Source organism: Mus musculus, chromosome 2 (assembly GCF_000001635.26).
Source record: "Mus musculus strain C57BL/6J chromosome 2, GRCm38.p6 C57BL/6J".
Classification (NCBI taxonomy): domain Eukaryota; kingdom Metazoa; phylum Chordata; class Mammalia; order Rodentia; family Muridae; genus Mus; species Mus musculus.
Window position 1 is genome coordinate 89,240,360 of NC_000068.7, and position 14,998 is coordinate 89,255,357.

General features: G+C 35.5%; 1 protein-coding gene and 1 pseudogene across 1 annotated transcript; both read right to left on the bottom strand.

The window, feature by feature from the left end:
• Olfr1227-ps1 (olfactory receptor 1227, pseudogene 1) lies at positions 2,487–3,206 on the bottom strand (annotated as a pseudogene).
• On the bottom strand, positions 8,362–9,333 carry Olfr1228 (olfactory receptor 1228). Its single transcript, NM_146971.1, has one exon. The coding sequence runs from the start codon at positions 9,331–9,333 to the stop codon at positions 8,362–8,364; it is 972 nt and encodes a 323-aa protein (NP_667182.1).
• Positions 9,334–14,998: the final 5,665 nt, after the last annotated feature.

Genomic DNA, 14,998 nt, shown 5'->3' on the forward strand with positions numbered 1-14,998 from the left:
ACTTGAAGTCCTAGCCAAAGCAATTAGAGAACAAAAGGATATCAAAGGGATACAAATTGGAAAGGAAGAAGTCAAAATATCACTATTTGCAGATGTTATGATAGTATATATAAGTGACCATGAAAATTCCACTAGAAAACTCCTAAACCTGATAAACAGCTTCAGTGTAGTAGCTGGATATAAAATTAACTCAAACAAATCAGTGGCCTTTCTCTACACTAAGGATAAACAGACTGAGAAAGAAATTAGGGAAACAACACCCTTTACAATAGTCACAAATAATATAAAATACTTTGGTGTGACTCTAACTAAGGAAGTGAAAGATCTGTATGATAAGAACTTCAAGTCGTTGAAGAAAGAAAACAAAGATTTCAGAAGATGGAAAGATCTCCCATGCTCATAGATTGGCAGGATTAATATAGTCAACATGGCTATCCTGCCAAAAGCAATCTACAGATTCTTTAAGGTTTTCACATTCCTTTGAGTTCCTTCTATTGAGAATTCTCTGTTTAGATTTCTATCCATTTTTAAAATTAGGTTGTTTTCTTAATATCTACTTTTTGAGTTCTTAGTAGATTTTGGATATTATCTGTCTATTGAATTTATATTTGCAAAAAAAAAAACTTTCCTATTCTGTAGGCTTCAGCTTTGTCCTAAAGACGATGCTTTTGCCATGCAGAATTCCTTCAGTTCCCTGATGTTCTGTTCAATAATTCATGCTCTTAGTGCCTGTGTTAATGGTGTTCTGTTCAGAAAATCATTTCCTGTGCCAATGAGTTCAAGGTTACTCAAACTTTTTCTTCTGTCAGGATCAGTGTATCTGCTTTTATGTTAAGATATTTGACCCATTTATGTTGGCATAATGTTTCTGTAAACTGTAGAAAATCTACCCTTGTAATATAGAAATGCTGATTTTTCTGACCTTATATCTTATTTCAATCTGTACATGGCATTGTATGCTTATACCAAGAATATCCTATCTCAAATTTGTATAAACAATTCTTATCGTTTATTCTCTGCCTTGTCAATAAATGCTGATCACCCAGTCGTGAGGCCAAATAAAGATATGGTAGAATGTCTGTCAATCAGAGGTAAGAGACTTGGGAAGAGGGACAGAGGGAGGGAGGAAGTTTCAAATTAGCTATGAGGATGGAGGAATTGGAAAAACTAGAAAGTGGTTTAAACAGAGATCCTGAAAACATACCTCAAGCCCAAAGAACCACATCAACAATAATATGCAAATATCATAGGATGGAGTTGGGAGGTAGCCAGATTAGCATAGGAGGTTAAGGTAGATCATTTAATTGCTCAGATATTGAGGTGCAGTTTTAAATAAATCTTGTTTTTTATATGTTGCTATTGGAGGTTAGCATAAGGTAAATAGTTACCAGGTTAATTCACTGCTTTACATTTGTAATAAAGATAATTTTTTTTACATATGGTGCCCAATATGGAGTCCAATTTTGTAGAAGATTGGTCCTGGTTCCTTCTCCTAGTCCCATGCTCTCAGAAATAAGACTCAGATTCAAAATATATTTACAGTTTTTTGGCCATATAGCTAGGATCTTCTCTGACTAGATCATAACAAGATAACCCAGTTACTTTAACTTACGTTCTGTCACATGGCTGGTTACCTATGTTTAGGTATCATGTGTTCATCTCATCACATCTTCCCCAGGAGAATCTCCTGTGCCTGACCCTACCTCAGAATTCTTTCTACCTATCAGATGTCTCATCTCCCAGTTCCTGCCTAAGCCATAGACCATCAGATTTATTATTGATAGTACCATATTCATGCAGACATAAGATATTCTCTATACATTTCAACTTGATTATTTTTGTGCAGAGTGATAGCATAAATCTATTTGCATTTGTCTATATGCAGCAATATAGTTTGACCAGCACAATTTTCTGAAGATGCTGTCTTCTTTCTATTTTGTGTTTCTGACTTATTAGCAAAAATCAAGTGTCTATAAGAATTTATGTTTGTGTTTGCAATTTGATTCTAATAACTTCCAATATAAGGATTTTTTGCATGTAAAATAATGTACACTGCTTCTAAATAATGGGCAAAGCATACAGTGGTTATATAAATAGATATTGACTCTTTATTCTTGACAATAAGTCCACTCATTGTGTGTGTGTGTGTGTGTGTGTGTGTGTGTGTGTGTGTGTGTGTGTGTTTGATAATTGGTCTATATGCACAAGCACAAGTCAGCAAAGTCCACACAAGGGCATTTACTGTATTCATCTGTTCACATTAAATATGTTCACATGGACAATATGTTCTTGAGATAGGGTGTCTGTATGAACCTTGAGCTTGTTTTGGTTCTGACAAATTAGATAATCAGTGGTCTCCTGAGTACAGTCCTACATTAAAGATATGCTGTCATGTCAGTCTTCGACTTGGATTCAAGGAATCCAAATTAAATCCTACATACTGGTACAGCATGTTCTCTTACCTAGTGAGACATCTCATCAGCTCTCTATAGCATTTTAATATTTATCAGAACCATTACCAATGTCTTCCATATTCTCATGATGGCATTCTTCATGTCTTTATTGCTAAAATTGTAAACCATAGGAGTGAGCATCATAAATAAACATATTATCTCAAACATAATGGGGCTATAAATATAATATAACATAAATTAGTACAGAACAAACAAAAATAAAAACAAAACTACAGCATTATTGTGGGGATCACAAGTGGAGAGAACTTCTATCTGCCTTCCGAACAAGATAACATGATAGGAAACAAGCAACAAGAAGATTAAGATGCAGATAAACCTGCTGGTGGCATTAGTCACAATGCCAAAATAATGTATTTCAGTGCAGGATATATTCAGTAATGGTAACAAGTCACACATGTAATGATCACAGATACTGAGTCCAAAGAGACTGGAATCAAATTAATCTATGTGATAGAATACAAGAAGATTCCTGCCCAAGACCCCTACCAGGGAGCCAAAGAACCTTTGGATCCTGATAGAACAGTAGTGCTAGGAATTTCAAATGGCCACTTAGAGGTCCTGTGCTATGACTGTTGAGACACGTACCTTTAACACAGTGAAGGAGTGTGCAGCAAATAATTATGCTGTGCATTATTCAAAGGAGATGATCTTCCTCTCCTACAAGAACTCTGTACGAATCTTTGTGTGATAAGAAAAAGAAGTATGTCCATCCTGGAGGGATAAGAATTACATGGAAAAGCCCAGCAGTACAATACTGACTCCCCCCTCCCCCCCCCCACACACACTTTCTCTTTCAATATGTGTGTGTATGTGTATGTGATGCTTCTAATACTTACAAGGTAGACCTTTAAAAGTATAAAAAATGATATTTTCACAGCTTCTGGATTCTTTAAAATAAGCCTCACAGTAGAAACTCAGTGACAAAGCTCTGGTTTTACATGATTCTGCAAAAGTTTATTTTAAAGAATCATTTCCTTTATCCTGATGTCAATGAGGGATCTTGATAAAGGTACTATTACATGATGAGAATAAAAGCATGAGAGACCAATCATCTATATGTGAAAACTACACAGATGAAGAAGAGAAAAAAATGAGAATGTGGGAAAAATATATACATACATATATATATATATACATATACATATATACATATATGTATACATACATATATGTATACATATATATATATGTACACACACACACACACACACACACACATATATATGTATAGTAGGAAAATCTCATGGAATATTTACAAAGAAAAAAGGAGTAACTGGTCTAATATAATTTAGTCTTGAGAATTAAGTATTTTTAAATCATTTTTACAATGCAACTTTGAGGAAATAAATCTCTACTACAAACATTGCTTTATATTGATATACATTTACTATAATACATGTTCACAAGGAGATTACTTTCTTATATCTAAATATTGTATGGGCAGTTACATTTAACTTTGTCAAAATTTCATTCATAGCACTGTCATTATAATATAGTCCACTTTCTTGTAAACCTAGTTACCTTTCCTATAGTAAGCCTTTCAATAAATCCTCTGCATATTTATATTGAAATGTTTCATTATTTCTAGTAATTTGGAAAGTTCAAAGTGAAACAATATATTTTAATTTCATCTTACTTCAGTCAAAATGCCAAAATCAACAAGACAACTTAAAACAAATGCTGGGGTTAAGACAAAAATATCATAGTTGGCTGAACAGTGGTGTACACCCCTTCAATCCCAGAACTCTGTGAATCCAAGACCAGCCTGGTATACAAAGTAGGTACCAGGAAAGCCAGTAATACACAAAGAAAAATCCTGTCTCAAAAATAAAACAAAATAAAATCTCATTGGTAAGATTGCAAAGTCGTTCTACCAGTAAGAAATTGTCTGGAGAATTTTCAAAAGACTAAAAATAATTCTATTCTAGGATCCAGCTGAACCACATCTTGTTACATGTCACAATGTCTCAACACTCTACAGATTCCAGATTCCTGCTCAGTCATGTTTATTACTGTTCTATTCACAATAACTAGTAAATTAAAATAACAATAACTAGGAAATAAAAAATAACCTGAGACCAAACAGATAATGAAAATGTGGTACATATATACTGTATAGTACATACATTCAACTATAGAGCAAAACATTGTCATGGAATATGCAGGTAATTAGGCAGAACTAACAAAGTGAATTAAGTAGCCAAGTCCCACAAAGACAAACATAATTGGAAAATTCTAGCTTCAAATCTTCAAATGTGAAAAAATATCCTGGAATACCTTCAGAAAGAGGGGAGGAAAAAAAAAAACAAAAAACAAAAAACAAAACAAAACAAAAAAAACATTTGTGTTGTGGTAATGGAAAAATAGCAAGAGGAATAGCAGGATACAAATGAATTGATGGGGGAATGAATAAAGAATCAAATATAAGGATCTAACAAGGGGATAAGTACAGAATGAAGATGGAGAGAGTTAAATAACAATAATGATGTCTGAAAAAAATCACAAGACATCATACTATTTATCTAAAAATCTAATATACATACATCTGTATATAAATATATGTAGTTTAAAAAGAAAATTTTCAAACTTGAGCTAACAATGTCTTTTTCTAGAGCCAAAGAACACCAAACAAATCCCCAACATCAGGCATGGGAAGTACTATTTTGGGATGTTGGTCAGAGTTATCCAAGAAACTTCCAACCATCCAGTATATTGATGTTGTCCTTGGTTACCCCAGTCGGTGTAAAGTTACATCTCCATTGCTAAAAACACCTTGAACTTCATTCAGATGCATGGCCCAGAGACTGCTGAAGGGAACTTACCTGTATGCCTCTTCACTTAGGACTAAGTTAATTGGTACCAGAAGGCAGCGAGCAAGCATACAAAAGAGGGATGCAACCAAAAGTCTAAAAAACTAAACATTCATAGCTATAAAACTTATGAACAAGTTACTAGCATGGCAATATAAGAGTAAGGGCATAGTAGTGCTGTGCACACATTTGCAGTAAATTGAAAATCTCTAACCAGACTGAAGACCTGCTCAATAAGAGATAATCATGCGTGATTGTTTCCAATTCTAAGAAGGGGCAAAGTGTCCACACTTTGGTCTTCGTTCTTCTTCAGTTTCATGTGTTTTGCACATCTTTTGATACATATGCAGCTAGAGTCAAGAGCTCCGGGGTACTGGTTAGTTCATAATGTTGTTGCACCTACAGGGTTGCAGATCTCTTTAGCTCCTTGGATACTTTCTCAAGCTCCTCCATTGGGGGTCCTGTGCTCCATCCAATAGCTGACTGTGAGCATCTACTTATGTGTTTGCTAGGTCCCGGCCTAGTCTCACAAGAGACAGCTATATCAGGGTCTTTTCAACAAACTCTTAGTGTATGGAATGGTGTCATCGTTTGGAGGCTAATTATGGGATGGATCTCTGGATATGGCAGTCTCTAGATGGTCCATCCTTTTGTCTCAGCTCCAAAAGATGGCCTAGTCGGCCATCACTGGAAAGAGAGGCCCATTGGACATGCAAACTTTATATGCCCCAGTACAGGGGAATGCCAGGGCCAAAATATGGGAATGGGTGTGTAGGGAAGTGGGGGGGAGGGTATGGGGGACTTTTGGGATAGCATTCTAAAAGTAATTGAGGAAAATACGTAATAATAGAAAATATAATAAAAAAATAAATAAATAAAAGAGAGAGAGATAATCATGCCTGGTATGAGAAACCTACCCAAATTACCATAGCTACTTAGGTCATTGTTCTAGAAAGATAACCTACAATGCAGCTTTATGTAAACTGGCATAATCTCTAACTATACTCTGTGAATGTACTCACAAATAAAATTATCCCTGACTCCTCTCAAGGAGCTCCTCTTTTTACAACATATGGAGATAATTATAGAAAACTAAACACAATCAAAATGAACAGTTGTGGAGCCCAGTCCAATAGATAAATTTATAAAGCAATTTCCTAGACTTATAGTTCATGGAACAAGAGGGGACAAAAAAAATTGTAAGAGATAGAGGAACAGGGAGTTTGCTATGAGACTATGAGTTGTAATAATGTCAAAATACATACCCATAAAATCACACCAGCATGACCACTAAGACATGCGCTAAATAAGGACACAACAATAGATATGCAAAAGTGGGTGGGGGAAAGACTATGGGCCCTCAACACTACACAAAGAATTGGACAATTATGGAATATTGAGAATATAAGAAATTATCTTCCCCAGGAAATATTTGACCAACTGGTTATCTAATACCAAATATTGACCCTTATAAACATATATTTAAGCAGCATTAAACAAACTAAGCATGTTATATTTAAGAATACATGTGTGTGTGTGTGTGTGTGTGTGTGTGTGTAAAACAATAATCAATGAAAAAAAGAGCCCATAATTTTGATTTGTTTTTTTTTTTTTTTTTTTGTTTTTGGTGTTTTGTTTTTTTTTTTTCGAGACAGGGTTTCTCTGTGTAGCCCTGGCTGTCCTGGAACTCACTCTGTAGATCAGGCTGGCCTCAAACTCAGAAATCTGCCTGTCTCTGCCTCCCAAGTGCTGGGATTAAAGGCGTGCGCCATCATGCCCAGCATAATTTTGAAAGAACATTGGGGTGCTTGGATGTAGAAAGAGAATGAAGAAATGATATAATATCAAAAATTGCAAAAACATTATAAAAGAAAATACCAAAACAAAACAAACAATCCACCAAACGCTTGATTTCCATTTTCTATTTACATACTACTTATAGGCATAGGTCCTGTCTTGGGGTATGAGTTATATAACAGTGACACTCCATTGCAGAAAATGGCCTTTCTTCCCAGCAGGCATCAGGACTTTGTGGCAATTTTCCATTTTCAGTACAGGGTCTTATTTTAGTATGTGGGTGTGTCACAGTCTCTGTGAGTTTGCATGTATATCAGTAAAGTATAAGAAAAACTTACTAGTTTCAATTTTTAACCTTGTAAGAATAAAAAAAGGTTAAATAGCATCTAGTTTTTATTTCACAGCTAAAAACTATAACTTCTTTTCTCATATAATAGTATTACTAGAATCTAGACCTATACAACTGAAGTCAAGAAAATATAAAATAATGTTTGTGTTGTATAATGAAACAAAATGAATATGTTTTGGATAATGTTTTCAGTATTTTATTTCATAGTTTTATTTCAATCATTGTATTCCACAAAATGCATCTAAATTCCATCTACAGCAATTAGTATACTAATATCAGATAATTATATCTTAAGCTAATTTATAGGGACATATGAGCTAAATATGTAGAAACCATATGGTAAAGAAGGACATTAAGAAGACGCATCTGTTATGAAAAAGATAGACACATAAATTTAGTGGGGAGGTATCATAGCATATTTAGTGTTTTGTTACAGATTTGTTTTGATAAGATTCTTACACATTGTTCATATATTCATTTTAAAACAAATTATAATTCTCTTTCCTGTGCTGTTTTTCTGGGAGATGGGTATCCTATCTCTGATTCATTCTGTTAAATCTTTCTCTGATTCATCACTTTGTCTATCCCTCAATTAGTTGTCACTTTCAAACATGGATGCTCCCTTCTATAAACTAAGATTACCATTACTGTTAGGGATTAAAGGTGTGTATCAAGGGTATGTTTACATCCCAAGCAGATTGCCCTGTATCAGAAGGTCTGCATTCTGGCTGGATCATATGAACCTTGACCTAACTGGTTTTGGGAAGAGACCTTGGCTATATAATACATTACTTCCCCAGTATTTTATTAAAACTGTGCTATAATGAATGACTTCTTAATGGGTGTTGTGAATCAGAAATGATAGCTTATATTTGCATAACAAATGTTCTTACCCACTGGTCTACCTTCCCAGCATTGTAAGCATAATATGTTAAAAGTCATGAGAAACCACTATTAGTTTCTTCCACATTTTTCTAATGGCATTCTTCATTTCCTTATTCCTGAAAGTGTAAACCATAGGATTCAGAAGTGGTGTTATGATGGTGGCAAATACAAAGGCATTTTTTTCAGAAGAGAAAGCAGAAGGAGGTCGTGCATATATTAAAAAGCATGGGACAAAGAACAAAAGCACAACTGTAATGTGGGATCCACATGTGGAGAGAGCTTTACGCCGCCCTTCAGAGCTGTGAGCTCTCAGAGAAAACAAGATGACACCATAGGAGACAAGCAAAATAGAGAAGATTATGATGCTGATAGACCCACTGTTAGAAAACACCAATATGACAAATATGTGTGTGTCAGTGCAGGCAAGCTTCAGTAATGGGAACAAGTCACACAGATAATGATCAATGACATTGGGTCCACAGAAGGGCAGCTGCAAAGTGAAGATAATTTGTATGAGAGAATGTAAGAATCCTCCTGTCCAAGATACCATCACCAAAATGCCACAGAGTCTCCTGGTCATAATGGAGGAGTAGTGAAGGGGCTTGCAAATGGCCACATAACGGTCATAGGCCATGGCTGACAAAATAATCACCTCTATTCCAGTGAAAAAGTGAATAGCAAACAGTTGTGTCATGCAACATTCAAAGGAGATGGTCTTCCTTTCATAGAAGAGGTCTACCATCATCTTAGGGGTGACAGTGGAAGAAGTGCAAGCATCCAGTAAGGACAGGAATATCAAGAAGAAGTACATGGGAGAGCTCAGCAGTGCAGGGCTGTAGATGATAGTCACCACAATCATAATGTTGCCCCCAATAGTTGCAAGGTAAATAAACAAAAATACAACACACAGTATGTTCTCAACATTTGGGTTCTGTGAAAGTCCAAGGAGAATGAACTCAGTGACAAAGCTTTGATTTTGCATTGTTTTCAAGGAAATGTTAAAGTAAAATCTGTTCATGTAAATCTGCAATTATGAGAAAAGAATACCTGTTCAAATTCATTTAATTATCATGTAGAAGATGGTCTTTGTTTATTTTGCCAGTAAAACAGAATACTGTAACTTTTTAAGTGTATAATTTTATAATATGTAACATTTAGCTGAGATAAAGTAGTGGGTAATATAAAAAGCCACATCTAGAATATTGGAGATAAAAGCATCTACTTGGGTGACAAGAGAGGAATCGATTATATTTGAATGATCAGCTTCTATCAGTCTTTATGGACTTCCTGAAGAGACGGCTTGAAATGCATTTTAAACTATTCAGGATGTAAATGAAGACCAGAAGTTAAGTCTACATTGACTGACAAGAGCACTGCCTTATCTACCAGCAAAAAGGGGTGAAAGACTCTATATAATGCTTCGAAATCATCAATGCAACTCAAACGTATGTAAAACTGTGAATTTATTGGAATATCCAATGACTTAGTCTGCTTTTCATAAAACAAAAACTTCTGTGGGAAAATATGTAGCACTCTATATGATGCATATGTTGAAAGTGTGAAAATTTCACTGAATAATTTTATAGTATAAGTACAAACTTTGTAAAAAAAAAAAGCTATTCTGTTTTTTTTTATAATGGCTAAGTGAAATATTACAAATAGAATTAAAAAGCGATTGCTCCAGACTTGAAATTCTAGTCAGTTAGGAGTATTTTACAAGGGTTTCTGTATTTTATTTTTGCAAAAGTTATTGTCAAAGATATTATATTATATTATTATATTATTTGACAAACAAAACTCACTCAACCTGGGACTTTCGAAATCCAAGCTCCTACATGCATGATGCTTCTACACAATCAACAGAGTAAAGAGAGATTTTGTTTCCTTTGTAAAAGCTGTAGGAAAAGGATGTTCTGTATAGTCTCTTTCTTTTTGTAAAGCTTAAAGCATCTTCTTCCTTTGTCCTTGTGCAAATTAGACATCCTGAAAAAGGCAACAGAGTCAATTATGAAGAATCAGATGACCACCAATCAGCTACGAATGACAACACATAACTGAGAAAGTGAAACTCTCCTCAAATATAAATTAGACTATTCTGACTATTATTTGCAAAGTTACATGCTTTGAATTTTATAATAATTCTCTGTAAAACATGGCCATGACATCTTACCAGCTCATCTCCATTATACTGTCAAATTCAAAAATATCAAAATGTTACTCAGTGTAGCATTCCTTTACAACCCTAGATGTAATTAATTCATAAGAAAACTCAAGTCTGTTGCCCACTGAATGTATTTTCACAAACCTTTTGTGTAAATATTCTAGCTTTCTGATTCATTTTCTGTAGGCAGTCACAACTCAAAAGGCACCTGTCTCTTTTCTATAAAATATTTTATGTATGCATATATGTGTGTCTATACATATTCATGTGTATGTATTTTTATGCATACAAATCAATGTGTGAATAATAATAATATGTTTGCTGTGAAAAGAAAATTGTATGTTTCAATAATGGATATCTAAAGGAAGTAGAAATTACTTCACATGTTTTTAAATCTGTCATGAGACAATTCATTTATTTTACAAGTCATTTTCATGATTTCTTAAAATCAGTTCCTCACTAGCATGTATAATATGAACTCCAGCTACTTACATGCTATATATCCAAGGAAACAGTGTTCTGAGAAAAACCCTATAAAGTCACTAGATCAGGAGGTAGTAATCATTTACAATATATGAAGATGTTCTCTACTCAGTTTACCGGTTGTCATTCAGAACCGAAGCAGAATGGACAAAGAAAGTTAGTAAGAAGACAGCCAGGCATGATGCCCATGCGTGTCAGAATGGAACAGCATTTTACCCAATAAAAATGTGAAGGGAGAAATGCATAGTTATGTGTCCGTGCATGTTCCTAAGCATTTCTCTGTGTGTAATATACATTTATGGATAGGTATTTTGCAAGGGTTAAAATTAAATTGTAGTTTTCTGTTCAGTTAATGTATTTCTGAACTTCTATCTTCCTTTACTTCTCTATCTCAGTAGTGTATTCCTAAATCCTTCTATTGCTCAGGACCAAGTCTTGACTTGACTGTCAATTCTTCCTTTGTCTATTCCCAACATCTTCATTGATCCTTAACCTACTCAGTAGTAATTGTCCTAATACAAATTACTTCCAACTTAATCCTGAAATATTCCATTTGTCTCCTAGTCAGCCATTCTGCTGTTGTCCTCTCTAACTCTGCAGTATTTTTTCCACACCAAAGCGACAGTGAAATGTATTAGCAGAAGACAGATAGAAACTGTATCTTCTCTATCAAAATGCTTTATGGTTCCTCATCTTAATGTGTGCAACCAACTTCCACTCAGATCCTCAAGCTCTGTTTTGAGTTCTCTGCCTTGTCTGCAGTCATTCTGGCTGCACATGGGCTTCACACATCTTGATCATCTACAGGACCAGTAAGCTTACAATTGCTTTTCTAAGAAGCAGTTCCCTTAGCTTGTCACCTGGGTATCTCCTTCATTTACACTCAGTCCTTTCCAGTTTTCATTAAATCAGAAAGACCACAAATCAGAACCCTGGTATTGCTCTATTCCTTTGTGAATTAACTATAGTGTATTTATAGTGTTTGCCTTCTGACTATATCTATCTTGCTTTTATTATAATGTTGCCTTCCACTTGATCATAATTTTATGAAAGTGCACATTTAATTTTGGTCATGTTTCATATGATAGAACAGAAATTGGTACAAAGTAGTGGGATAATATATTTGTTGAATTAATAAATGAGCAATGAAATAACCAAAAAAATGTGAAGGGAGGAAAACCCCACTACTCTTCATAATCCATTTCTCGCTCTCACTTTCCGAAAATGCCTGGGCTTTGCTTCTTTTACTGTTTCTGGCACAGAGAAAACAACTTTTTAGATCCCCTTTTCCTATCTTGCTAGTGGATTTCTGAAATTTTTCTTTTAGTGTCTGGGTGATTCTGTTTATTTTAAGAGAGACCAATTCATAACTGTGAGTCCTGAAGCAGTTCATATCTTTAACTAACTGGATTTTCTTAACAGTTCAGAGGCAGTCTCTACCACCTAGAGAAAGTTATGTGGACATACTAAAAAGAGCAGATTTCACTTTGCCTTAAGTTGCTGTTCCTGATTTACTGTCCTCTGTGTCATACCTAGGGTCCATTTATGGGAGTACATTTTATATTATTTATTAATAGCTATGTAATATAGATAATCCCCCAACCAATCAAGCTTCTGTGTCACTTTCTACACAGCTTCAAAATACACTACTTCCTAATCTATGATATCAAAACAGTAAAAGTGTATTGTTACCCACTGAAAATGTTTTTACAAAGAACAAATACACCTCTGTTGGAAAGACCATAGAAAACTAGCACTTGTGCCATTTCTCTGTTATGTGTCATCTTCAAGATGACAAGTTGAAAATGTGTTTAATTTCATTAGACTTAAAGAAGCAGATGCTCAAGTGAAAGAAAGAAAGGAAAGAATGAGTGAGAGGAAAAGAAAAGTAGGAAGGAAAAATTCTGAGTAGACAAGTGAGCAGTTATTAGTTTTCATGTGCTGGCCTCTGAGCTCTGAGTATATCATCTTAATTTATTACTCGTTTACTGATTTACTGATTTACTCATAACTTTTGTATCCACAATAATGATGTGGACTCTGAGCAGCGAGTGTATAAAACTCCAAACACTGATGTTTGCCCTAAGCACACATGGCTTAAATAGCATGATAAACAGCATCCATATTTAAAGTACTCTGTTATAATTCAAAATCACCTCTGAAAATGTGGAAATGTACCTTAAATACATCATTGAATTGCTTCTGTGAAAAATCTGAAAATAGGCATCTCCTATTCTTTATGGAGTAGCCTTATTCAGTGGTGGCCACACTTCTGCTTGTATCCAACTCCAGTCCATATCTGAGAGAGAGAACAGTGATTCTGGAGGTTGATGCATGTTAGCATTGCCACTCTGATCCAGCCATCAGCTTTGTCTCAGGATGCAAGAAAACCAAAGAAGCCAAAGAAAGCTCCCTCCTTTGTTGTCACTGAAGTTTATAGAGATGTCTCTGAGAGGTCATCAGACTGATCCTTATTCTCCTGGGTGTTTTCTTTTGCTAAATTTACTTTTTATTAATTTGTTTATTGACTTTACATCCTAATTGAAGCTTCTCCTCACTGTCTTCCTCCAAATCCCTCCCTCTCAGCTCACTCATCCCATTTTCTATTCCCATTCCCTTCAAAGAAGGGAAGAACTCCTGCAGATATCAACCTGCTTTGGCATGTCAATTTGCAGTAGGACTAGGCACATCTTTTCCTACTGAGACTAGGCAAAGGCAGCCTAGTTAAGTGAAAGGGATGCAAAGACACACAACAAAGTCAGAGACAGCCCCAGCTCTAGTTGTTAAGGGTCACACATGAAGACCAAGCTGGACATCTTTTACATACATTTAGGGAGCCTATGTCTCTCTCATGCAAGCTGTTTGGTTTGTGGTTCAGACTTGGTGAGCTCCTATGTGCCCCAGCTTAATTGAGAAGGCAAAATGAAATAGGAATGGGGGTGCATATAGGAAGGGAACTTTGTGTACTAGGGGGTATGGATGGAAACAGAAGGGATCAATTGTGGAAAGGATAGACAGAGGAGAGAGAACTGGGATTGAGGGAGGTATCTCTGGGATGAACTAGAAACCTAGGACAAGGAAAACTCCCAGAAACCTTTGAGTGACCTGAGCTAAAACTCCTTGCAATAGGGGATATAGAACCTGAAACAACTACATTCTACATAACCAGGCAAGACTTCCAATGGAAGTATTGGGACACTAACCCACCCATAAAACATTTAACCCACAATGTGTCCTGCCTACAAGATGTGCAGGGATAAAGATGGAGTAAAAATTGAGAGAATGGCCAACCAAGGACTGGCCCAACCTGAGACCCCAGCTGTGAGAAAGAGCCAACCCCTGACACTTTAATGTTATTCTATACTTGCAAAGAGGAACCTAGAATAACAGTCCTCTGAGAGGCTCACCCAGCAGCTGTTGGAAACAAATGCAGTCAAACAGGAAGGGGAGCTTGGAGAATCTTGTGGAAGACAGGGAGAAAGGAGAGCTTTTAAAATACCACAAGAAAACCTACAGAATCATCTGAATTTTTAAGATTTCTTTTGCCACATGTTTGTGACACCCTGCTTATGTTTTTATACTTGCTTGAATGTTGAAAGAACTTTTATTATTATGGTTAGAGAGCTCTTAATTTTTTAAAGAAATGTAGTCATTTTATTTGGGTGGTACATAAATTCATTAAGAAAATTGTGTACGTGATGAGTATGTTACTTAGAATGCACATGTAACACCATAGCTTAAGCAGGAAGATGACCAGCATATTTCAGAGATTACGTATTTCATGGATATGGAGCATATGTCCAAAGGTTGAAATGGCAGACAGAAGAGACTCTTGACATGTTCATCATGCATCTTAGAGCTGTAATGGAAAATAGAAGAAGGGATGCTTGAAGGTGTGTTAAAATAGGAGTTTTCCCCTACAGTTCCCTGCCTCACTTGATAACACAAATCTATCTGCTCCTCCATGTCAGGGGCGTTTTCATTTTTACACACACATATATATATATATATATTTGAGACAGGGTTTCTCTGTGTAGCC

Excerpts from the sequence above, each read along its gene's own strand:
- Olfr1228 (NM_146971.1), bottom strand. The coding sequence starts at position 9,333 with ATGAACAGATTTTACTTTAACATTTCCTTGAAAACAATGCAAAATCAA.